The sequence below is a fragment of the Juglans microcarpa x Juglans regia genome, chromosome 4D (genome assembly GCF_004785595.1).
Source record: "Juglans microcarpa x Juglans regia isolate MS1-56 chromosome 4D, Jm3101_v1.0, whole genome shotgun sequence".
In the NCBI taxonomy this organism is placed as follows: domain Eukaryota; kingdom Viridiplantae; phylum Streptophyta; class Magnoliopsida; order Fagales; family Juglandaceae; genus Juglans; species Juglans microcarpa x Juglans regia.
In genome coordinates, this window is record NC_054600.1 from 25,040,150 (window position 1) to 25,064,286 (window position 24,137).

The 24,137-nt window shown below is 36.4% G+C and overlaps 4 protein-coding genes and 1 long non-coding RNA gene across 13 annotated transcripts; 3 read left to right on the forward strand and 2 right to left on the reverse strand.

The window, feature by feature from the left end:
* The first annotated feature begins 244 nt into the window (after nucleotides 1-244).
* Nucleotides 245-2,526, forward strand: LOC121259820 (pectinesterase-like). The gene is made up of 2 exons (XM_041161593.1): nucleotides 245-1,451; nucleotides 1,545-2,526. The coding sequence occupies exons 1-2, from the start codon at nucleotides 590-592 to the stop codon at nucleotides 2,237-2,239; spliced, it is 1,557 nt and encodes a 518-aa protein (XP_041017527.1). The 5' UTR covers nucleotides 245-589; the 3' UTR covers nucleotides 2,240-2,526.
* A 1,341-nt stretch (nucleotides 2,527-3,867) lies between these two features.
* Nucleotides 3,868-8,850, forward strand: LOC121259823 (peptide chain release factor 1, mitochondrial). 2 transcript variants are annotated; one of them, XM_041161595.1, is made up of 12 exons: nucleotides 3,868-4,124; nucleotides 4,202-4,305; nucleotides 4,442-4,540; nucleotides 5,282-5,465; nucleotides 5,613-5,661; nucleotides 5,751-5,829; nucleotides 5,990-6,064; nucleotides 6,142-6,219; nucleotides 6,509-6,667; nucleotides 7,643-7,738; nucleotides 7,825-8,045; nucleotides 8,586-8,850. In XM_041161595.1, exons 1-11 carry the CDS (start codon nucleotides 3,977-3,979, stop codon nucleotides 8,017-8,019), a joined length of 1,266 nt encoding a protein of 421 aa, XP_041017529.1. In that variant the 5' UTR covers nucleotides 3,868-3,976; the 3' UTR covers nucleotides 8,020-8,045; nucleotides 8,586-8,850. The 2 variants fall into 2 exon arrangements, with proteins under 2 accessions (XP_041017529.1, XP_041017528.1); XM_041161594.1 differs by lacking the exon at nucleotides 8,586-8,850 and having other exon boundaries at nucleotides 7,825-8,244.
* A 485-nt stretch (nucleotides 8,851-9,335) lies between these two features.
* Nucleotides 9,336-13,232, forward strand: LOC121259824 (protein RADIALIS-like 3). Of its 8 annotated transcripts, XR_005939639.1 has the most exons (4): nucleotides 9,336-10,519; nucleotides 11,373-11,507; nucleotides 12,342-12,478; nucleotides 13,027-13,232. XR_005939639.1 is itself a non-coding variant. In XM_041161601.1 (3 exons), the coding sequence occupies exons 2-3, from the start codon at nucleotides 10,233-10,235 to the stop codon at nucleotides 11,398-11,400; spliced, it is 315 nt and encodes a 104-aa protein (XP_041017535.1). In that variant the 5' UTR covers nucleotides 9,369-10,094; nucleotides 10,198-10,232; the 3' UTR covers nucleotides 11,401-11,722. The 8 variants fall into 8 exon arrangements, 5 of the variants coding, with proteins under 5 accessions (XP_041017535.1, XP_041017532.1, XP_041017534.1 ...); XR_005939640.1 differs by lacking the exon at nucleotides 12,342-12,478 and having other exon boundaries at nucleotides 9,354-10,519; XR_005939638.1 differs by having other exon boundaries at nucleotides 9,357-10,519; nucleotides 12,342-13,232.
* On the reverse strand, nucleotides 12,152-13,047 carry LOC121259825. Its single transcript, XR_005939641.1, has 2 exons — nucleotides 12,930-13,047; nucleotides 12,152-12,566 (listed from the first exon to the last, which is right to left on the reverse strand). It is a non-coding gene; the product is annotated as an uncharacterized LOC121259825 (long non-coding RNA).
* A 2,537-nt stretch (nucleotides 13,233-15,769) lies between the features above and the next one.
* LOC121259826 lies at nucleotides 15,770-19,005 on the reverse strand. The gene is given in 5 exon segments (XM_041161602.1): nucleotides 15,770-16,173; nucleotides 16,295-16,810; nucleotides 17,749-18,329; nucleotides 18,712-18,765; nucleotides 18,768-19,005. Coding segments are annotated over 5 exon segments (1,461 nt in total). The 5' UTR covers nucleotides 18,937-19,005; the 3' UTR covers nucleotides 15,770-16,032.
* Between the last annotated feature and the right edge of the window lie 5,132 nt (nucleotides 19,006-24,137).

The window sequence follows — 24,137 nt, forward strand, 5'->3', positions numbered from 1 at the left end:
TGAACTCGATCGATCGATCATGTCTAATTTAATTACCTATATTTAGCATTGTTTGTCCTTGGCCACACATTACAACTCATCCACCCAAACGTACCGGTCAACAATCCAATTAAACTAGTTTATTAACAACGTACGTACGACTTCCATGCATGCAGCCTTAAAAAATAACACAAACTACGTACGTACGTACTAGGTATATTTCACCCTAATTTAAGAAACTTCAACTCCTATAAAAGCCTTCCATGCGCTTCCCTATCTTCCTCAACCAAAGCTACTCTCTTTCTAAAATATCTAAAATTACAAGTAGTTCTCTCCGACCCGCCTCGCCTATTGAATCCCATTCGCGTTGGCGGGGGAAGCTGGGACTGGGATTGTATTCTGCTTTGATTCGGGGTGAGATATACACCCAGTGAATCAAGGAAAAAAAAAAAAAAAAAAAAAAAAAGGACAAGATCTAAGATCACGATGTTAGGGAAAATCGTTGTTTCGGTTTTTTTCTGTTATTCTTATCGTCGGTGTGGCTATTGCTGTTGTGGCTGTCGTTCACAACAATGGCAGCAAAAAGGCGGGCGAGAACCTGTCTCCATCAATGAAGGCCGTCACTGAGATCTGCGCAAAGACAGATTACAAGGAAGCTTGCCAGAAGAGCCTTAGCTCTGCGGCAGAGAAAGGAAATACCGACCCTAAGGAATTCCTCAAGGCTGCGATCGAATCAACCATCAACGAGGTGGCCAAGGCGTCCAACTTCTCCGATAAACTCGTTCAGAACATGTCTGGCGCCAACCCCAGGGTGAAAATGTCAGCCGAAGATTGCAAGGACTTGTTACAATTTGCCGTCGACGAGCTCCAGGCCTCATTCTCTTCTGTCGGAGACGCCAACATGCACACCGTGAATGACCGGAGTGCTGACCTTAAGAACTGGTTGAGCGCTGTCATCTCGTACCAGCAAACCTGCCTTGATGGGCTCGAAGAGGCACCCGAATACCATAGCCTCATGAAACAGAACCTCCAAGATGCCTCTGCACTCACCAGCAACGCTCTCGCGATCGTTTCCGAGCTCGCCGATATCCTTAAGGCCCTTGGTTTGGAGTTTAACATCAAGCCCAGTGGTCGTCGACTCCTTAGCCAGGACGGGTATCCATCATGGTTCTCCGCCTCGGACCGCAAGCTTTTGGCTTCGCACAACAATGGTGGTGTCGTACCCAACGCTGTTGTGGCCAAGGATGGTAGCGGGCACTTCAAGACCATTGCTGAAGCACTCGCCGCTTACCCCAAGAACCAGAGGGGCCGGTATGTCATTTATGTTAAGGCCGGAGTCTATAACGAGTACATCACCGTGGAAAAGAATCAAAAGAACATCTTCATGTATGGTGATGGACCCAGAAAGACCATTGTCACTGGCCGTAAGAGCAACCGCGATGGATTCTCCACCTTCAAGACTGCCACTTTCTGTATGTTCCATCTACCCTTTAATTGGACTGACTTTAATGAAAATCACTATTTTTAGTTTGCATGATATTCATGACTATTGTTTGTGCATGCAGCGGCCATTGGAGAGGGGTTTCTTTGCAAGTCGATGGGATTCCAAAACACCGCCGGTCCTGAGGGACACCAAGCTGTGGCTCTCCGCGTCCAATCTGATATGTCCGCCTTCTTCAATGTCAGAGTGGATGGTTACCAAGACTCGTTGTACGTCCAGGCACACAGACAATTCTATCGCAACTGCGTCATTTCCGGCACAGTTGACTTCATCTTCGGTGACTCTTCTACCGTGATCCAGAACTCCTTGATCATCGTGAGGAAGCCCATGGACAACCAACAAAACACAGTGACAGCACAAGGCAGAGCCGACAGGCGTGAGACCACAGGGTTGGTGATCCACAACTGCAGGATCGTCCCAGAGCAGAAGTTGTTCCCAACAAGGTTCAAGACCCCAACATACTTGGGCAGGCCATGGAAGGAGTACGCTAGGACTGTAATCATGGAGTCAACATTGGGAGACTTTGTCCAGCCAGTAGGGTATTTGCCATGGGCAGGAAACTTTGCTCTCGACACCTGTAGCTATCTCGAGTACGGGAACCGTGGCCCCGGCGCTAAGACCAACAGGAGGGTCAGGTGGAAGAATGTTAGAGTCATGGGAAGGAATGAGGCTCTTCAATACACTGTTGCTCCTTTTATCCAAGGGAACTTATGGCTGAAGGCCACCGGAGTTCCTTACTTACCTGGCCTCAGACACTGAGAATATTTAGGGCACGCATGCAGGATCAGTGAACTGAATCCAAGAAATTAAGCATGCAGCTGGAGAAACCAATTAAGATCATTGATCAAATATCATTCTATCTTTTCATAATGTTAACATGCAATGCAAGTGTACGTAACGCAAATTGGATCATAAGAAAACCTATTACATGATATATTATGTACGTACGTGATTACTTCCTATATAATGCAGGGGTTCTTGATTAGGCCGTTTTCATCATCTTTGACCGATTGCATGCCTGCTAATAATATTAATATCAGAATCGCGTGTACGTGTACGTGCATGTGCATATAATATATATATATATGTGTGTGTGTGTGTGTGTGTGTGGAGGATTTTTCCTTCACTACAAGAAACAAAGCTTTTCCCGGCGCCTAAAATAGCCAGGATTGAGCCTTTTTTCTTGTAGTGAGCTTGTACGTTTGAGGGGAGTATGAATCTTAACTAGCTAGCTAGCCCATTTGTTAATCTTTGTTGTGCCATATATAGGTCCATAAACCATAATCAAAATGTGCGCTATATGATCATTCTAAGAAAAAAACAGTTATTGATCATAATCAGTAATTTTGTATATAATCATCGATCATTCGCTCATAATCTGACATGATCAAATTATGATTAACTGAAATATAACAAATAATGTTTTAATAACTTAAATAATACATAAATAAAATGATGATGGCTAATATTATTCTTATTAAAATAATATATAGATCATGATTGGAGTAAACTCGCTCCGGCACTTCGATCTATATATATATATATATATATATCGACGTTGTAAGAGTGACAATATATATAATATTACATTAACCAATTTTCCAAGATACCACCATGTATATAGAATGAGAACATATAATATAGTTCTTATATATAATTCTATCATCCCAAGCGCATAACGACTATATATTGAGAAGTAACGACTTTATTGTAACTTGTTGTGCCAGTACACACACACACACATATATATATATAGGGGAATCAAAATGTGCCTTACAATAATTATTAGGTAACTACATTATTGAGAGTAATCTTTACGGCCTTTTAGGCTTCATTTATTTTCACAATTCATCTCATCTAATCTTACAACTTTTTAAAATTCTCACACAAAATAAAATAAACAATTCAACTTTTTCAAATTTTAAAATAAAAATAATATTAAAAAAATATATTCTAATAATATTTTATTCAATTTTTAACTTTAACTTCATCTTATCTCTAAAAACAAACGAGACTACTGTAACAAGAGCAACATTAACAAATTGTACGTTAAGTTCGTTCTATATTATATATCTTATAATTTCAATAGTCTGGGCTGATATATATATATATATATCTTTGTATTTTAAGTGATTTATTATTTAAGCTAAAAAGAAAAATCATTGAAAATATCTAATATCAGTCACGGTAATTGGAGATGAAAAAATTTGAATGAATACCAATATTAATCGAAAGGAATATCAGCTTAAAAAAAAAAAAAAACTAAACGTATCTTTCGGGTTCCTGCATGGATGATGCAGGCCCAAAACCTAGCTGGGCCGCTTACGGAAAAGCAACTCTGAGCGTAGCAAGCCCGGCCCTTGCCCTTTTAGAACGAACACACACGCACAGGAGACAAAGAAGAAGCGGAAGTTTTTCAGGCCGCACACGGCGCAACCACGGGCACGTCGTCGTCGTCATCCTTCTCCACCTCAGCCTGTGGCCGAATAAGAAAGAATGAGGATTGATGGAGCATGGCGGAATCTGGCGAGGGCTCTGAACCGTTTAGAATCCGCCGCTCCAATTTCGCGACACAGATACTCCAACCCTCATGGTCCTATTCTTCATTCACCGGTTTCCAGATGTTTTCGCTCTTACTCTGAAGGTACAGTTATCTGTATCTCACAAAAGTTGTAATTGTAAAATACATTGAGGTTGTGAACAAGTTTTGGTAAATTACAGAAGTGCAGCAACATCAGCTATCGCCCGACCTCGTTAGAATCATGGAACAAAGGTTGTCAGCTATAGAACATAGGAACGATTCTCTAAAAAATCTCATCAACCAGGTAATAATAGCAATAATAATCATTAATATGAGCCTCCCATTTAGTTCTTTTTTCTTTTGTTTTGTTGGGGGGTTTGTGGATTTAAAAAAAAAAAGCATGGAAATGGTATTTAGTCGTTGATGTTGAATGAAGACAGCCAGAAGCGTCACCAGCAGACTATGCGAGGGCCAATAAGGAGCTGCGGAAGCTCAGTGGTTGTATGGACCTTATAACTCACTTGAGGACCAAACAGAAGGTACTACTACTTTTTTTTTTTTTTTTTTTACTAATTAGAAGGTACTGTTACTACTGCTGCTGCTGCTGCTACTCTTGTCTTTTAAACAAGTGCAGTTGTTGAATTTTTGGTTTATCATTTTTGTTGGAAGTATTGGGTTGTTCTTCCTAATGATGAATGTGTAACATCTTCCCCTTTGGTACTTGATGTGAATGCCTAGCGTTTATTTATTTTAGTTAATCATTCACACGTCTAGTTGCCTTTCTGTGTGCTGCTATTTGAGAGATACGGACCAAACCATGCATCTGCCTTATAGCACAAATGCTGCTAAGCTTGTTCTTAAAATGAAGGGATTGTTTGATTATATTGTAAGACAGATCAATCAGAGTGTCAGAGAGGTAATGGGCCTGGGCATCTAATACGCTCCCAATCTTCTTGTTTGTTCTTTTAGCTGTAAAACCTAGCAAAACAAACCACATTTCATTATTTCAGCTCCCAACCTTGATCTATGACCCCAGTTTTGAAAAGGCCTATGTACCGATTTGATTAAAAGCAAAATCCATCTTGTATGTTTTCATACATGTAATTGTAAAAAGGAATGTGCCTGAGCCATCAAGGAGACTCTAATCATTGCCCATTTATATCTTACATTCTTCTGAACCTGGAAATTTAAATGCATCCTTCCTTTCAATGGGTCTTGCATAGCTCATTGGGTAAGAGGGCTGGATGGTGATTTTATGGTTGTCTCTTTCCTTTCTGTAGGAAATTGATGGTTTGAAGTCAATGATGGCTGAATGTCCAGAAGACAAAGACATGTTCGATATGGTCACAGAGGAATTACGTCAGGCTATTGACGAAGAGAAAAGGCTGCAGAGCTTGCTGCTCAGGTCTTTGCTTCCAAAGGATGATGCTGATGAGAGGGACTCTATCTTGGAGGTGAGAGCAGGTAACAAATACCTGTATGGATTGACATCTAGTTCAAGTTTTGCTGAAGACCTACTTCCTTGTTGTCAATAGGTTCCTTTTTTTTTTTCAAATTTAGGCATTTATTACCCCTTTCTTCTCTTTTTGTTATTGACGGAACTTTAATCAGGAACTGGAGGGGAAGAAGCTTCTTTGTTTGCAATGGACATATTTAAAATGTAAGTTATTTGAACAGGTTAAGCATCACTTGTTGTAAATTATTCTCAAGTTTTCAGTTGATATGTTTAACATGTTTGAATCATGACAGGTACGAGAGATACTCATATAAGAAAGGTTGGAAATTTGAGGTTGTAGATATAACAGAGTCTGATCTTAGAGGATACAAGGTGCTTGTTTCTTCCTCTGCTGAGCCTCTCCTTTAAAAATGCCAGTTAATCCATGGGGCTCGCAAATTATAGAAAGTCTGTAGTCTTTTGTTTTCTTTTATTGCGAATGAAACTCATCTAGTTGTTACGTGTCCTTGTTTTGACATGTGGTTCTTTCCAGGAAGCTAGTGCGGCAATCTCGGGATCTGGTGTTTACGGGAAACTTAAATTTGAGAAGGGGATTCACAGAGTTCAGGTTCACTAATCATTACAACCTGCCTATCTCACAATTGTGAAATCAAGTGCCAATGATTGACATTTTTCTTTTGGCAGCGAGTCCCAGTTACAGAGAAGTCTGGACGTGTCCACACCAGTGCTGTTTCTGTTGCTATCCTTCCTCAGGCTGATGAGGTGCTGACTTTTTGCTGGACGTGGCTTGACATGCTATCTGAATAATTATGGGATGCAACTATATATGAAAGTTTTGTCTGGTTCCCAGATGAAACTTGTTTTTAAACTTTGTATTTTGCATCACAAATAGCTCATTGCTTTTCTTTACTTGTGTGTCGATAGTGCAGTAGTATGCAAGTATTGATATCTTATGGACATCTGATCAATAGTTTCCCTGTTGTTGTGGTTTAAATTTTTTTGTAAGGGAAATGCTATTTTCTTTACCATACATATTTTGGGTATTCTGCAGGTAGATGTCCAGTTGAGGAATGAAGAATTGAGAATTGATACCTATAGGTCTGGTGGTTCTGGAGGGCAGCATGCTAATACCACCAACAGTGCTGTCAGAATAACTCATATTCCAACGGGGATGACAGTGGCCATACAAGATGAGCGATCTCAGCATATGGTATTATAGTTCTGAACTTCTGCAAATGTTGTGCATACTTACTGTCTGCAAGCTGTGGAATCAAGCTGGCCTTTTTCTCCCTTCTCCTGGAAACCATAATAACTTAACAGAGGTGCAGATCTGCTAGATTTGACACCTTTTCCCTAATTTACCTGTGAATTCTATTGTTAAGTGATGAGTTTGTCGGTGGAAAGAGTAAGGGGTTGTTTGGATACAATAAGCCTCTCAACTCATCTCATCTAATCATTACAACTTTCTCAAATTCTCACACAAAGTACAATAAAGAATTTAACTTTTTCAAATCTCAAACAAAAATAATATTAAAAAATAATATTCTAACAATATTTTATCAACTTTCAACTTTCAACTTTCATCTCATCGCATATTTTATTCAACTTTCATCTCATTTCATCTCATCTCATCTCAACTCACTATCTAAATCATGTCATAATTTGCATTGGCTGTAGTTGGATCATGTTTTGCCCGTACCATCTCTTCTTGCTTTTATTTGGTATACAGTTGTGAGAGCTATGCTCTAATGTAGTTTTCTATTGTCTTTTTCTCCTTTGTTAAATGTTGTAATGTTGTCACCAAAACTATCAACCTGTCTGACCTTTTGTTTTTCTCTATAAATTCACATGTTGAAATAGGTAAAGCAGTCAGCACACAGTTTTTTGGTTTTTGTGATTCACTGATTAATGTATCTTTTCTGCAATTTGTGTTATTTGAATTATGCATAACATAGGTTTGCATAGCTATAGATGCTAGACTCATGCTCGTTGTTTATCTGCAATATAGGTAACATGCACCATAGTTACACCACTTTTTTTTTAACCTCTATATCTGGCAGTAATATGCGCCAATCTACAGGCAGTGTGCTTTATGTACTGTTCCTCAATCTTGTTATTGTCTTTTTCTATCATGTTATTTTAATATCCCTGTGTTCTCCTTCTGCTTTCTGTGGCTTTTCATTAGAACAAAGCCAAAGCGCTTAAGGTGCTGTGTGCAAGGCTATATGAAATTGAAAGGTCCAGAATTCAGATCAGTCGATCGAAACTTCGATCAGAGCAGGTACATGCGAGCGTGAGATGGATATTAGATTTGAGTGCTTGTCATTCATTTTGAGATTGATATAGAGCTATTGTCACTTTGAACAGATTGGTAGTGGAGACAGATCCGAACGCATCCGTACCTATAATTTTCCTCAAGGTCGTGTCACTGATCATCGTGTTGGCATCACGCATCATGCAATAGATGATGTGATGCAGGGAGAAAACCTGGATGTCTTCATTGATGCTCTTCTTTTGCGTCAGGAAATGGATGCAGTTGCATCTTTTAGTTCTTCCCAGTGATACCAGTTCATTGGTAGTAGTCCAAGGTGGGCATGTATGACTTTTTAATTGTACGGTTTCAACTGAAAATTACATTTTCTTGTCTTTTTTCCCCCCATTTCTTGACGCACTGAGAGAGGGAGAGTTTCATATTTCTCTTAGAGGATGATTATGTTGTCTTTTCACATGTCCTCAAAACCTAATTTATACAAGGTCTAGACGGTATCTGGTAAATTTTGTTAAAAATTTCTCACTCAGAGATTTATATTACACTTTAATTACACTTTAATTATGGTGTAATGGTGTGACATTAATTAATTAATTATTAATGGTTGGTGAACGATGTTACATGAAGTTGGTATTAACACGTGATCAATTAAATACCTGAAATTGTTGGTCGTGATCCTGACTTACAGACCTTATCACATGGTATGTATGTATTAATTTACCGTCCTCTCCTCTTATGGTCATCCAAGACAAGGTATGCCCCCACAAACAAGAAGATAAGAAAATCATGATTGCTGCTTTGCAAGCATAGCATCGAAAGATATGTTAGAATCATGATTAGCATTCTCGTCTTCTTGCAGAATAAATGTGACGCAGCTGCTTCAACAAAGATGGCTGTAGATGGGATTGTCTAAGCTGGCTGAGATCATTTGTGGGGCGCAAAGTGAACGTGAAAAAGATGTTCGCCACTTTTTCTTACAACTTCTATCTTCTTAACCCTAGGAAATAAGAAATTAAAGACCAAAAAGTCTTTCAGCCACAGTAACTGTGTAAAAACTATCACAAATGAAAGTTTCCTCATATTTTTCATTTATGAATAAAAATACATGACATGGAGAATATAAATATATACATAAGAAAAATTATTTATCATTTTTAATCTATTTTGGATGTGGCATCAAATTGTTAAAAAAAAAACTATTTCATTTATATTTCAATCATTTGATATCAGGTAAGAAAATAATAATAAAATGATAATTAACATAAATTTTAGAGAAGTGCTACATCCTCGTGAGACCCATGCCGATAAGAACAAAAAATTTTATTTATTTTTCATTGATTTTTTTTATATTCTTAAACATTTAAAAAAAAAAATCACAACATCACTAAAAAAACACTTCATTAATCACTAAGTAAAATATATATATATATATATATATATATATATATATATCGGGACCTAACATTCGACTCTAGCATTTTTGTAAATTTTATATTGTCACGGATGCCAATAGATAGGGTGCGAATCTCCTGGATCAAGAACTGTCCGGATTTAAGGAGACATTTGAACATATCTTTACAAAAAGCAACCTTACCCGGAGGACCTCATATCAGAGAAAATGAAAAAGTGGGTTTACCTTTGTTCGCTCTCATGACCATATCCAATCGAGAAAATGTAGTATAATCAAAGAAACATACTCTTCTTTTGCGGGTTGATTCATCTCTTTCTACCTCCAAGTCTTTCTCTGCCAACTTAATTAAAAGTCCTTGAAAGTGACTCCATTAAATGTAAAGGAAATTCACCAGAAAATATTGGGCATTGTATAGTTGTATCCACAGAAGTCTCTTTCTTTTCCTACAAGATAGAGAGAAGTAGAAACTTTGAATGATAATCCATTTGACAGTGGATGAAATCTGTCAGTTCCTTTCCATTATTGGGTTCATTAAATTCTCATTTGTAATATATATATATTTTTTAACATTTGTTTAGGTAGTCCTCGATCCATTGCCCTTGGGGATCCAAAGCCAAAACTGGAAAAGAAAGCAAGAAGGAAATAAGAAAAGAGATACTTGGTCTTGCAAGAAATGGTCAATGAAGTACAAGGTTTTTGTCTGATTTTGATCATTGGTTTCCAGTTTTGGGCCAAGGGATCAAATTAAAATAACATCATGCCAAGATTTCACTATTATTTTATATATTTCATTGCTCGTATGTTTTAGATCTGAGCTAAGGCATTAAGGAGGCCTGTTGTCTCTGACAAAAAGTCCTCCTTAATAAAAGCAAATCAGAGGTAGATTTGCAGCTCACAACAGATAGCTGACACCCTCCAAAGACTCGGGGGTGTTAGAATCTGGGCAGTGGAATCAGAGTAGGTATCATAAAAGATTCCCTTTTCCCATTTATTTTTTCCTCGATTAAGAGTAAAATGTAACTGGATTATTGGGTTTTCGTTATTTTGCTCAAAGAATCAGAGTGATCACAAGGGTTTTGGTGTAGTGCTAGAAATATGGATGATTTTCCGAAGGTTTTGTGTGGGTGGAGCTGGGAGGAGAACAAATTGTTTGAGCTGGCTTTGGCAGTGGTTGATGAACAGGACCCAGATCGGTGGGAAGTGGTTGCAGCCATGGTCGGGGGAAAGAAGAGTGCAGAGGATGTGCACAAACATTATGTGAGCCTTTTGGAGGATTTGCAGGTCATAGAATCTGGTAAGCTGGACCATAAACTGGGGGAACCTCAGCCTTATCATCAAGTTGATTGCTCTCAATCCATATGCTGGAGTGATGGAGATAACAAGTATGCTATTCTCTCTTGCTGCAGCACAATTGCTTCAATCTCCCTTCCTTTATTGATTTAGTTTAAGATTTGCTTTGCATGTTCACGTTTTTCTTTTGTTTGTCTTTCATGTACTCATGAATCATTTTTTTGTCTTTATCTGTTCAAATCTCATCAAGATTAAAAAAAGAAAATAAAGATGCAAAGCTTACTTTGGTCTTCAAGGGATCCCCTTCTTGTTCCTTCCTTTGACCTGTAGTACTCTACCGTTTTATCAGAATATGTGCGATGGAATTAAATTGAAATTTAGGAAATGCATTCTTCATCCAAAGAAGGGGAGGAAGACCATGTGATAAAACACGTACGTATATGAAGTTTCATATCCATTATCGTTGATTCTTGAAGTTAAATTCAAAACCTCGTATCCTTTTATGTTCTAAACATTCTCAATTGAACCAAACAAAGGCAAATCAAACTTATTTGGGTTCGGCGGCAATTCGTCCTACTTTTCTTTCCTTTACAGATAAATTAAAGGACTTTGGCTTTCCAGTTTAACGACTGCCTAGTCTGTCTTTACTTGGCTTTCCTCACAATATTAAGTGAAAAAGATATGCAGCTCTCGCAATTGAATAAGCCGTACCTGGGCTCAATGAGTCCTCTGGTTCACCTGTTGATGTTCTGCCGAGGAGTAAATGATGTCTATATTATACTGTTCATCAGTTGTTTTTCATTTGTTATATGCTCAATCACAAATTTAAAGAAAGCTGATGAAATACTGTTCATCAGTTGTTTTTCATTTGTTCATTTAAATGATGTTGGTTTAGTGATTCATGCTGTATTGTAGTTTCTGATACCGTAATCCTTTGCCTTTCAGCTTGCTCGTTCGATTAGATATAAACTGATCTCTGGAACCGACGGGCAATTTACAAGAGAACACATAGCCTGCCTGAACAGAGCTGCTGGTTATAGTTGGTGCATCTGTTTCAAGTTTTATCCGTAGTTTGCGAAGGTTATCAATCAATCTCTTCTTTGTAACACTGATGGAAGTTGTCTCCTGTCCATGAAATTGCTAGCAAGCCAGAAAGACTCTGTTTCCAATTCCAAACTGTGAATAGCAGAAATTGGTTTAAGGCATTGTTTATCAACTCGGACTCAAAACACCAGACTGTGGACAGTAGTTTTTTTTTTTGGAATCGTAACTTACCGATATGGGTGACTTAATTACAATAGACCCTCTTGGGTGGTCTGTATGGAGAAACAGAAACAAGTCTAACCTAAACCCATATCATGAATGTGAAAGACACTGAAGGTGCATTTTGATTCTGTTTTTGTTCTAGTTATAAGGTGTGCCAAAACATGTTTTGTTTTGAGTAAGAGGAATTCTATGCATCAACCACTATTCACTTTCACGCCCCAAACCTATAGCTTTTTTTTTATTTTTTTTTTATAGGGTGTGGGGTAGTGAATAGTGGCTGATGAGAAATAATTTTTCTTTGAGTAATCTCTGCATTTGCCATTCGGAAATTCATTCTGTGACACTTTTTCTTTTTTTTTTTTAATGAAACACCTGGGCTGGCATGTGAGAAGGACCAAAGCATCAATACATTCGAATACCTGGAATGGTTCTGCAGTTTGTAACATGAGAAAAAGAAATGGCATTCAAAACCCACGATTGTCATTCCACAATGTTTGCTAATTGCAACAAGCCATTCGTCCTAGAGATTATGGTACAAACAAATTGTCCAAAGCTACGCACACATAATTTATAGGGATAGCAGAAAGAGCATATCTAATGTGTGTGCTGCTGCTAATTAATTTCTGATCAATGCTAATGCATTTCCAGATTCTCTATCGGAAGATCCTATAATGGATAAACACTACCATTGCTTCTGAAGCACAAACTACATGGAACTTTTCAGCAGACATAGCACTCTATTACCTGCAATGAAACAATTTGACAATCAAGGCACAGTAACTTGGGTAGATGACACTTACTTTTCTTCTTTTTAGCAGATATAATTGCTGAGTGCACTTCAAAAGATATACAAATCAATGGAATGCGAATGATCTGCATAAAAAACAAAAAAATATGACAAAATCACAAGCTAGTTATATAATGCAACCTCAGAGACCAGAAAGAAAGTACCCAGGAGCTCACTCTTTCTTGAACAAACATTGTAATATATGCAATTGTGTGTAGAAATAAGGAAATGTGTGAGAGAGAGTGAAACCAAATTAAAAGATTAATGTAGGGGAGAGGAGAGAAAAGAGGAGAGAGGCACAGCCAGGGAAGAGGCAGTGCATGAGTAGAGCCACAACAGGCTCCAATCCTGTCGATGGTTCCATCCATGCTCTGCCCACTCCCTGTCTATGTTTGTTCTCTTGCTGTTGTCTCTCAAACTTCTCTTTCTCCTCACATATTCACCTTTACCTCACATATCTGTCACCATCTCAACAATTGTCAAAACAACAATAATCAATCTCCCAACAATGAGATTTTTGCCTCAAAACTTCTGTTTTTACCACAGGCTCAGGCTGCTTCTGTTTATGGCTATGCTCTGTCATTTTGCTCTATATATAATGCCAAGAAGGCAAAGGGAGGTTGTCGTACATGTACAAGAACTTTGAGATTTTTAGTTGAACAAGCTGGCTATGTACTACCTCTTTTGTGTACTGACAGAAAATAAAAGTCAGAAGGAGAAAATAAACGTACTACCCCTCTTTGCTCCTTGTACTCCAATCTGATCAACCATGGTACTGCAGTGCAACATCGTTTTTACAGAAAATTCAGAATTCAAGACAAAATCATTTTGGAATCGAAAGTCCTCGGTGGAAAAAGAGATGATGTTATGTAGTGGGTCATGGTAAGTATTGTTAAGATATAAAATAAATAATAAAATCTATCTATTTCCATCAATTTAAGCTTTTGGAACAATTGGTGATTTTACATGATATCAGAGCAGTAGTCTTGAGTTCGAACCCTGACTCACACTCTATCTCATTTAATTAAATATTCCATGTTAGGTCATCTATTGAGGAGGAGTCTGACCCACACGTAAGGAGAGTGCTAAGATATAAAATTAATAATAAAATTTATATTTTTTCATCAGCTTAAACTTTTGGGACAATTAGTGATTAACAACTACAATTTTCCCATCTCAATATTAGTCACATTTTAGAAGATCTCTAATTCTTTAAGTTTATTTTGTACGTTAAGGTAGTAGTATCAGCTGAATTATTTAATTTCAAATAATGGTTATTATTTAAAAAACTCCACCGTAAAATTGTCTAAAAAATCTAGACGATCCCCACCTGATTGTAAATAAGGGTTGAATGTGTGATGGAAGTATCTCTATTACTTTTGAACAGATAATATATAAGCAAGTGGGATTAATTGAAAGAAAGGTTTGCAATAATTCTATAGAGCTAGAAATGAACAATATTCCCTCGAGTAAGATAAGAAGATAGCAACCCTGATGGAAACTGCAAAGTTTTCCATGGTCCTAAAATAATAAATCTTGGCTTGTCCGCATGCATAAAAAAAGGCGTTTCAGATTAATAGTGTGGGCAACATAGCCAGGACAACCTTCATGGAAAACATGGTTTGCATCATGTGGTCATGATGCTCTTCAGCCAAAACCAATCCAGGTTTGAATAGGGTGCCAGCCCATTACGATTCTAATCCAAAGACACAATCTATGAGCAGATATGGCATTTGACAACCTCTTGAATCCGCCGTCTATTCAGTTCCTCTTGGTAATGCTAGATATATTCTTATTATTTCTTTGTGTGTAACTCAAGCATACCCTTTTTAAAAAATAGTAAAGTTTACTATTTAAAAATTAATTTTTTTTTTTTTTATGTGGGTTTAAATTCGCCTATATTTTATAAAAAAAAAATGGGTGAAACTTGCATGCTCTAAACTATACAAATAATTTTCCATCTTATTTATATTCGAAAATTAAATCTGAAACATATCTTAATTCTGTTCTACCACAAAAAAAAAAAAAAAAAAATCTGTTCACCGTTGATTGAGAATTTGAGTCCAAAGGCCATAGACAGAATTTATGAATCACTCAGCCATCTGATCTCATTAACAAAGTCACGGGCTCGTCAGGACTGCCAACTTCGACACCACTCTACGCTTTACCTTTTTGGTACTCTATAAAACATGACTCCGATCCGAAGTTTGGCCGATGCAACGTGGAAAGCTGCAAACCAAGTTGCTGAAAAAAGCATCACATCTCTGTGCTTTAGATCTGATGCATAAACCATCAATTGCTTGCTTGATTCCGTGAAACTCATGTTCTGTTTTAACATTAAACATTTGGTGAGTGTTAGGTGCCAAACCCATATGGTAGGGCCATGACACTTTCCAGAACCAAACAAGTAACAACTATGATCTAACCCATGATTTTCTCCGAACTACTTGACTTTTGTCCTTGGCGGCGGATGGTTACATACGTCATGCACTACGGTGGGCGAGTGTTTTTTGAGGAGACAACTTCGGATATCTTAGGCCTCGTTTGGTTAGTTACTTCATATAAGATATTTTGTTGAAAGTTGAATAAAATATTATTATAATATTATTTTTATTTTAGAATTTGAAAAAGTTAAGTTGTTTATTATATTTTGTGTGAGAGTTTAGAAAAGCTATAATGATTATATGAGATGAGATAATATAAAATATTTTAGTTTTGTATAACTAAACTCCTAATCAAGTTGCTGATCTTTTGGTCAAGCAAGGTGCAAGAGGGCCTACTCAGTAATACTTTGGTTTTAAATTTTCCAAAAAAGAAATCAGAGGTTCTTTGAAAATTGCACTGGCAGGATTTGTAGATAATTTTGAGATGCACTTGGATATGGTTTTGTAAACTTCCCAGTCTGGTTGGTCAGAAGTGCGTATTGCCAAATTTAGGTTTGAATTGCTGCTACTTGTGGCAAGTTGTACTCATTTTTCAGTTTAATTTTATCTCGTTAGATTTGGGCTTTATGATGTTTTCATCATGACCATCAAGACGTTAGGATCTGTAATCATGGTATTCAACAATTGTAAGCGAGTTCAACAAAAAAATAATGAGGTGCAGACGTGCCGTCCTCTTTCTTTCTTTCTTTTTTGCTTTTAAAAGAATCGAAAAACTTTGGATATATGTTAATAGAACTACAAAGAGCCTATTGCATATACAATTTCTTGCTTTTTAGTAGGAAGGATCCGGGTCCTTAGAATCCCATGCTCAAATTCTGGGGTCTGAATTACACAGATTCACCAAATGCTATAAAGCCAAGACATTGTGGATATCTCCATCCTAATATGAAAACAAAGTTGTAACTGGTTCTTATGATCTGTTTAAGCATTAAGAATTGTATTGTTCACAATAACTAGTCTCTGGGATGTGGAAGCTCAGCCCTTACAGGCCTTTTCTTCTGCTTCTCATCCTAATGCCCTATATCTGCTCTATTGCAAATGAAGGTTTTCTTTTGCTTGGCTCGGAAATAAGAGAATACCAACAGCTAGACTAAAATGTAGGATATTATTACGAATCTGGGGATGATGTGTGAAGAACGTCGAAGTCGTTGAGAGTCCATTCTGCCATTTCTTCTTTGTCACTAACAAAAATTTCAGTACCCATATCTATGGATGTCCATATTCTTCTAGCAGGAGGGGTACCAGGATCCTGCAACAGGAGAATAAAAATGAAAAATGAAAAATGAAAAATGAAAAAGAAAAGAAAAGAAAATGCATCAACCACTAACAGTATAGATTTAATATCCTAAGATTGGTAAATGATCACTAACCTGATAAAAGTAAAGTCTACTAGATAACCCACCAACATCAAGCTCCCATGTTCTAGCATCACCAACCCAGCCATCCCCTTGTTTGGTTGGATAGCCATACTCATCCCAGATCGGGTGAGGCAGCAACTGAACAAGCTCTTGCGCCTGAGGATTGCTGTAAGGATCACAAGTGCTCACAGGTTGCTCCAAATGTTGAGCATTACCTGGAGCACAGTAGTAATGATAAGCTCCATAAGGGAAGTGTGCGGTATTGTTCCTGTAGATTTTTTTGTTGTCTGGCGTAATATGATATGGTGGGCAATTGCCCACACTCTTGGGGCTGCACCAAGCCTGAGTGTCAGGATTGATGATCATCTCGCTGTATCTAGTTACGTCCGTGAGCACATCTCCATTGCAGGGATTTCCATTGTTCTTCCAACAGCTACCAATGTCAATTAAGTAGAACTGGCTCTTGGGCCCTCCTCCTTGCTTGACATCCAAAGTCACCCTGACCTTAAAATTAGGCGACTCTGGTGGCTGAAAGACAACTGAAATTGTCATTTGCAGAATGAAAGGAGCACCAGGAAGACAACATGATGAATCCATTTTCATAAGCAATTAAGGAAAAAAAAAAAAAAAACAGAAAGCTGGACTCAGAACTGCCAATGTCAACTCAGGTTTGTATAACCCAAGTGTCCAACTTGTTACAAGGTGATGTTGAATTATAAAATAATCTAGTCTCCAACAAATAGCAAGGGCCAACATGTCCAACAGAATTAATGGCACACTCTAAATATAATTATATAGTTTTAAATTCCTTTGGGGTATTATTCCAAGTTTATAGAGTATGCCTATTAAATTCTTTTTGGTCCGTCCTTTCTCTTGATTTGTTAGGGGTAAACCTACGACCACCTAATGTTTCAATCTCAGTATTAAAAAAAAGGGACCTAACACATGGATGCATTTGGAAACTAAATAAAAATGATGTGGCCTTTCACTGAATCTTATTGGCCGTCTTCAGTCTCTGTACCAGATAAACCAGGTCCAGTAGAAAGTTTACTACAACTTAAGGACAACTTTCTGATTGACCCAGGTTGGGTTTGGATTTTTATTCACATAATTCAAGTAATTAATCTAGTTAATGTATTGAGGTCAAAAGCACAAAAGATTAAATATTTATGCTTCACCCTAACTATAAAGTTATACGCAATATGAATCAAATTGAAAAACAATGCAGAACGCAACTAGGAATCCAAGTAGGGTGTCTCTTGTTATTACTCCAAATGATTGATCTTGGTAAAAGGCAAGGAAAGCAAATCTCTATCTAAACTTCGTCATAGAGAAAAAAATCAATTACCTATCTACTTGATTAGAATAGTATAGATTCCAAAATATTACAGTGGACACGAATACTGAAGAATGGATCAATGATTTGATGACAGAAAGAAAATCTATTCCAAAGAGCTTATACTTACTGATTTGAGCATTCCTCTTGTGTCATAATGGTATCCACCAGAGAATCCCTTGGTTGCATCAGCCCGGAGGTACAGCATCAGCCATGGGTACTTCTTTGAGGTTTTGAGCTTATGACTGAATACCCAACTCCCAACACCAACTTTCTTCTCCCAAACCACCTCAAAGAAAGAGATCCCATCAAGTTCACTCCTAATATCAGAACCTAAGTCATACGTTCCATTGAAACTCCCTCTCATTGTATCACCACCTAAGAAATGTGTAAGTTCATGATACAAGTTGGGTTGATTCATGCATCCCTTTCCAAAGCAAGGAAACCTCCCTGAACTAAAAGGAGGCACCTTTTTTCCATTCTCAGGGCACAAGCCAGACTTAGTGTCAAAGTTTCCATTTTTCAGCATAATCATCCAAAATTGCCATGGATTTGGGGTATCTGCAACTTGGCATAAAGAACCAAGATAGAGTTCCTTCTGCGCAGCAAAAAGATCTGCATTATTTACAGCTTCCGGACCTAAACCTGGGAACGGGTTACCCACCCCGAGTTTGTTATCAGTTTCATTCACCCTGTGTCTCAGAGAAAAACCTGCCATTGTAACCAATATTCAGAAATAAAAATTATATAAAAAAAAAAAAATCATCAAGTACCATAGAAAGAAAAGAGACGGGTAATAGGTGAAAATGTGGAAATCGCCAAACATGATTTTATTTTTTTATTTTCACTTGTTTGCAACTGCAGAAAATAAAACAGGCATTTTGAACGTTTATCAGATAAATTGTCGTAGCTAATAACGAGCATGCCCATTGACCATTGCCAAGAAATTATGTAAGGAACAAGATTCAGATTCTGGCATAAAACAGAGAAACTGATCAAACTGAGAAATTAAAGCAAAAAAAAAAAAAAAAAAAAAAAAAAAAAGGAATGTTTTGGAAGGTCATTCTTCTTTACTCTTATTAGTGGTGCTTACTTGAGACATCAAAACAATCAGCAGCTCTGGGGCTCCCCATGCCAGGAGCTTCTTCCCAACTTCATTGCAAAAGTTCCAAGCTTCAAAAGCCACCCTCAACCCATCTGTTCTCATTCCCGGGTCTCCCACTGCAGAGATATACTGTTTCCCTCTCGCAACAGAAACATTGATACCAAGCAAAGTCGCCCACATGAACAGCTTATACATCTGCAGCCCCATTGCCATTTCAATGATGAGACCAGTCGTGCTTCACAGACATAACAGAAGCAGTTGTCGTATTTATACACAGATTCTAAAAAGTTGGCATCGGATGACGGTGATGTCTGTCTTTCCCATAATTTTTAATTATATTTTAAGAAAAATTCTATGGAATATATTATAATTTTACTTTTATTCTATTATGTATAGTGTGTCATATTTATTATTATTAAATAATTATTTATTATATATTTTTTTATCATTTAATAATAATAAATATATCACATATTATTTAATATGATTAAAATAAGATAAAATATAGTATATAAAATTATTTATATTTTAATAACAGTTTCATTTCACAGCAAAGCAATCGGTTCTTTTTTCTTTACTCACATTATTTAACTCATCTCGGGTTATTAAAGTGCCAGCAAGAGCAAACACTCGGCCAAGAAAAAACAAAATTTCCAAAAATTTCCAACTCTTTCATTTTTCTGTTGAAATTAACAACTTTAGCTCGATTGTCTCTGCAAAAAGCTACCGACTCTTTATAAATTAGGTAGGTATTTTAATTTTCGGGTACGCCACGGTTATTAATGGGATTTTGGTCAAAAAGGATAAAGATCCAAACCGGATTATAGGACGGTTAAAGGAGGAAAAAAGGGTCATTGTTTTGTTTTTTTTCTTGTTTGCTTTAGGATTTTGACAGTAATAGAAAATGAAAATGGGAATGGTTTTTTTCTCATTAAATGCAAGAACTTCCATCAATGAATGCACTCTACGCTGGGAATATACTATTCTATTGATATTATTATGGATCACAAAGCCAGCAGTAATGAATGAAATAGAAAATCTGACTACATTTACTTATTCCAGGATTGACTTCCGGTATCAACTTCATAAATTCCACAAAAGTATATATTAGTTGCGAATTGGGGTGGCAATTAGCAACAGCAGAGAATATAAATAATAGCTTGGACTTGGAGTGGTCTAATAGAGGTCCCCCAACTCCAGGCCCATCTTCGGGACGACACAGGTCATAGCTTGGTACCCCCAAAAGAGCTATTATTTAGAAAATAATGTGCTGCTCCATTTTATGTATTTAATTTTTTTTTTATATATGTATTTTATTTATTGATTAAGAAAGTGATAATTACTATATTGATATTTTTTTGTATTTTTTAAAAATGTTTAAAAATGTTAAAAAAAATATGAATAAGAAAAATTAAAAAAAAAAAAAAAAAGAAATTTTACCGCACCCTAGCTGCACTCTTACTTAAATGTTTGTCGGCAATAGTATTAAGACATAATGTTTGTCGGCACTCAGTCTTTTCTTTATAATGTTAGTATGAGCTACTCGCCCACCTGCGTAATGCATGGAAAAATCAAAACAGCGAGAAAAGACAAATGATATTTTCTCCTGGAGTGTGATGTCTCTGCGCATTTTCTTTGATAAAAATAAATAAATTTAAAATTTACATGATTTTCTTTTAATGATAATCTCTATTTTTTAAAAAAAAAATACGTGATGATTGTATACTTTAAAACTGTATATAATATTACTTATTTTTATTTTATTCTATCATGTTTTTATTTTATTATAACTTGATTATGTAAAGTTGTTTGAGTATGAGATTCTTCGATTACTAGTTTTAATGAAGTGCACCTAAATGAAAAAGGATGAAATGTTATGAAGAATAAAACGATAAAATGTTATAAATAAAAGAAGAATATATGTTTTTGACCATTAAAATTAATTCTATAACATTTAATATTATTTTAAACAAACGTGTAATCATTTGACACATGAATGGATAATATTGTTAAACAAAAAGAAGGCAAATTAATTCTATAACCTTCAAAACCTCTCGTGCTGTCAAACTATTTAAATCTATTGACTTTGAGTAAACTGGTAAATGCCTACTGGCCTGGATGGGTTCATTTTTCAAACAAGTGGTCGACATGCATCATGATATGATTAGATGATGAGTAGTGTCGTATCCAGCTGTTTCCACTGTGGAACCCCAAATCTTGAATTTCCACTCAAATGACAAATCTAATCTATGTTTGTTCATTTGGTTGCCCATATGGATGTATACCCCTCTCTCTCTCTCTCTCTCTCTCTCTCTCTCTCTCTCTATATATATATATATATATAATATTTCATAGCCATAATGATGGCAAATGGTGCCTACAATGGGCAAATAACAAACCCAATTATTTACTTTATATATATAAAAAAAACAAAAAAAAAAAAACCCAATTATTTAAACCAAACCCATAATACGTTACCAAAAGTGATAATGCCCTGTGCTCGTCATCATATAAAGGAAACGAATTACGTAATGTGTTAGGTGCCGAATCCCAAAAGCCAAACCACATCTCTAATTATCGGACGCGGCTGACTAATAATGCCCATTGCCTACTGACTTCTCCATATATGGTTTTTTTTTTAAGGGTCATGGATGTTTGGTAGGCAAGTTAAACGGATCATATCAATCTAGTTCATATATTTTAATACACATATTAATCTATTTATATTTAAATGCATCTCAAAAAGATTCACAAATTTCACAAATCAACTCAAATCATTTGAGATCACCTAATCAGTATCCAAACATAGTCTAAATTGCAACCGGCATGTCAATTGCCAACTCTTAACTTGTCCATAAATAAAAAATAATAATTATTCATCATATTTTTATCGGTTTCTTCTTGATATAGCATTAAATGATGATAAATAGTATTTAAATCAGGATGGTCCAAGCACTTTTCCTTTGATAATAATATTATTGTTGATTCTAAATTTTGCCATTTTTAATCATATATACGTTGACGCAATACATTTTAAACAATTTCCTATGTCTACAGTTAAAATGTAACACGCCAACGAGTACAGGCCATGAGATTATACTATCGATCTTTCATAAACTATCTTTATCATTAGTCATGGAAACATTTGCCCAAGGAAGGTTCACTTAGAACTTGAAGAACCAGCCAAGAAAATGCAGTGCAGGAAAATAGCTAGGCATTCAGTTTGGAGATTTTGTTATTCCTAATCATACTTATATGATATATTTCAAGTAATTTTATATGTCAATCTGACATATTTGTGAATGTGATTGAGAACATTATTAATTTCTCTTTTTCTAAACTACGCTCATGTATGAATTACACGTAGGCCATGCATGAGCTTATACTGTCTGTCATCTTTGGTAAACTATCTTTATCAGTACTTAGTCACGGAAACATTTGTCCAAGGAAGGTAGACTTGGAACTTAACCAGCCAAAACAATGTGGTGGAGGCGGAAAGTACTGGCCGTTCTTCCCTTGCAATATGGCCCTACTCTTCTAACTCGCTGAATCCTCGATCCCCAGCTACAATCTGTCCGGTTTAGTATGCTCTATTCTCAACAATAAAAATTAAAATAATGCCACGGTGACCATGACCTAGCCTTCTTTTTTTTTTTTTTTTTGGTTTCTTCCATTCTTTTGCTTTAGGAATAAAAAGAAACATAAAAGAAATTATATATTTCTGTTATATTATCAAATCAGTGTGTAGAGTACATCATATACATTACCTAAATAATAAGACCTGATTTGTAAAATTCAAACTTTAAAATCTATTTTTGAAATCAAATTATGTCACGTAAGTACTTTATTATGTATACCTTATATACCGACTTAAGAATATAAGTTTTCTTTTATTACCACCAATGATAATCGGTTAGTGATGCATAAGGAGCGAGTACTTTGTTTGAAGCCTCCACCGTTGGATAAGGTTAAATTGAATTTCGATGGGGCTATTTTTAAAAATTTTGCAATTGCTGGCATTGGTGTTATCTTGTAGGATGACAAGGGTGAAGTGTTGATGGCATTGAGTAAGAGAGAAGTGGGTGAGTTTGAAGTGGATGAGATTGAAGCTCTTGCTGCGGTTAGAGGGTTACATATAGTTCTTCATCTTGGTATACATGATTTAGTTTTGAAAGGTGACTCTTTATCTATTATTGAAGCTGTGATTTCAAGGGAACAAAATTTCACTATTCTGAGCCCTTGGTTATGGAAATTCAGCATTTATTGCGAAGATTTAAGGCATACAAAGTGCTTCATGTTGGAAGACAAGGTAATGAAGCTGCTCACTTGCTAGCTCGTCATACTAGGTTAGTGGAAGATACAATACAATGGTGGCGCCAATGTCATGATTTCTTTATGTCTTGAGTTTTATTACATGCACCAGTATAACTTAATTATGTATTCATATTTCATTTTATATGAATGAAGGGCTGTTTCTTGTTAAATGAAAAAAAAAAAAGAAAAAAACAAAAAAAGAGTTTTCTTTTACTTAATCTGTTCATTTGTATACCGATTAATTACATTTTCCTCCTGTGAGTTATAACCACATTCTTATTTACACTAAACAAAAAACTGACGCGATGGGGTTTGGGTCCAATTTAAGATTTAAGTGTCATTTACCTACCCTTTAAAGGATATTTTTATTTAACTGGTTGAATTGCAATTCAATGATGCTTTTTTTTTTTTTTTTTTTTTTTTTTTTTTTTTTCTTGTAGTAACAAAGGAGAGATAAGGTCGTACATCATAACTGTATCATAGATTTAATCACCCCAGATGATGTGTGTTAATATCATATTTCGCACACATTTAAGTCAGGTTTCAGTAACTCAGATCTTTCGAATTGGACCTCGATTGGTGAGGTACAAAGCCCTAGGCAGTGGTCCGGTGAGCTGTACTTTGTCGATGTGTACATCCATGGTAATGAACAATATTTAAATGCAGAGAAAATAAAAAGAGATGAAAACACAAATTTATGTGGTTCAGTACTAGGCCCACGTCCACGGGCATTTTGGAGAAGGAAGATTCTACTATAATAAAATTGTTTGCAGTCTCTCATAGCCTCTCTTTTCTCGCTGTACAATGAAAGCTGTGGATCTATTAATTGGAGAAGATGTTCCTTCTAGAGCTCATAGGCTGAAGAAGAAGTCGAAAAAGAACTAAAAAAGTCAGAAGTCCAAAAGTTAGAAGTCCAAAAGTTAGAAGTCCCTAAAATCGTAGGCACCCTACCCCTTTTATCTAACCCTCTTCATGCGTGAACCTCAGTAGTGGTGAGGGATGTCTGCTTTGCATGTTGACCCCCTCTCCCTTTCCCACTTTCTCCTGACACCCCGATGACTCCTGACACCCTCACCCCTTAGTTCCTTCTTATCCCTTCT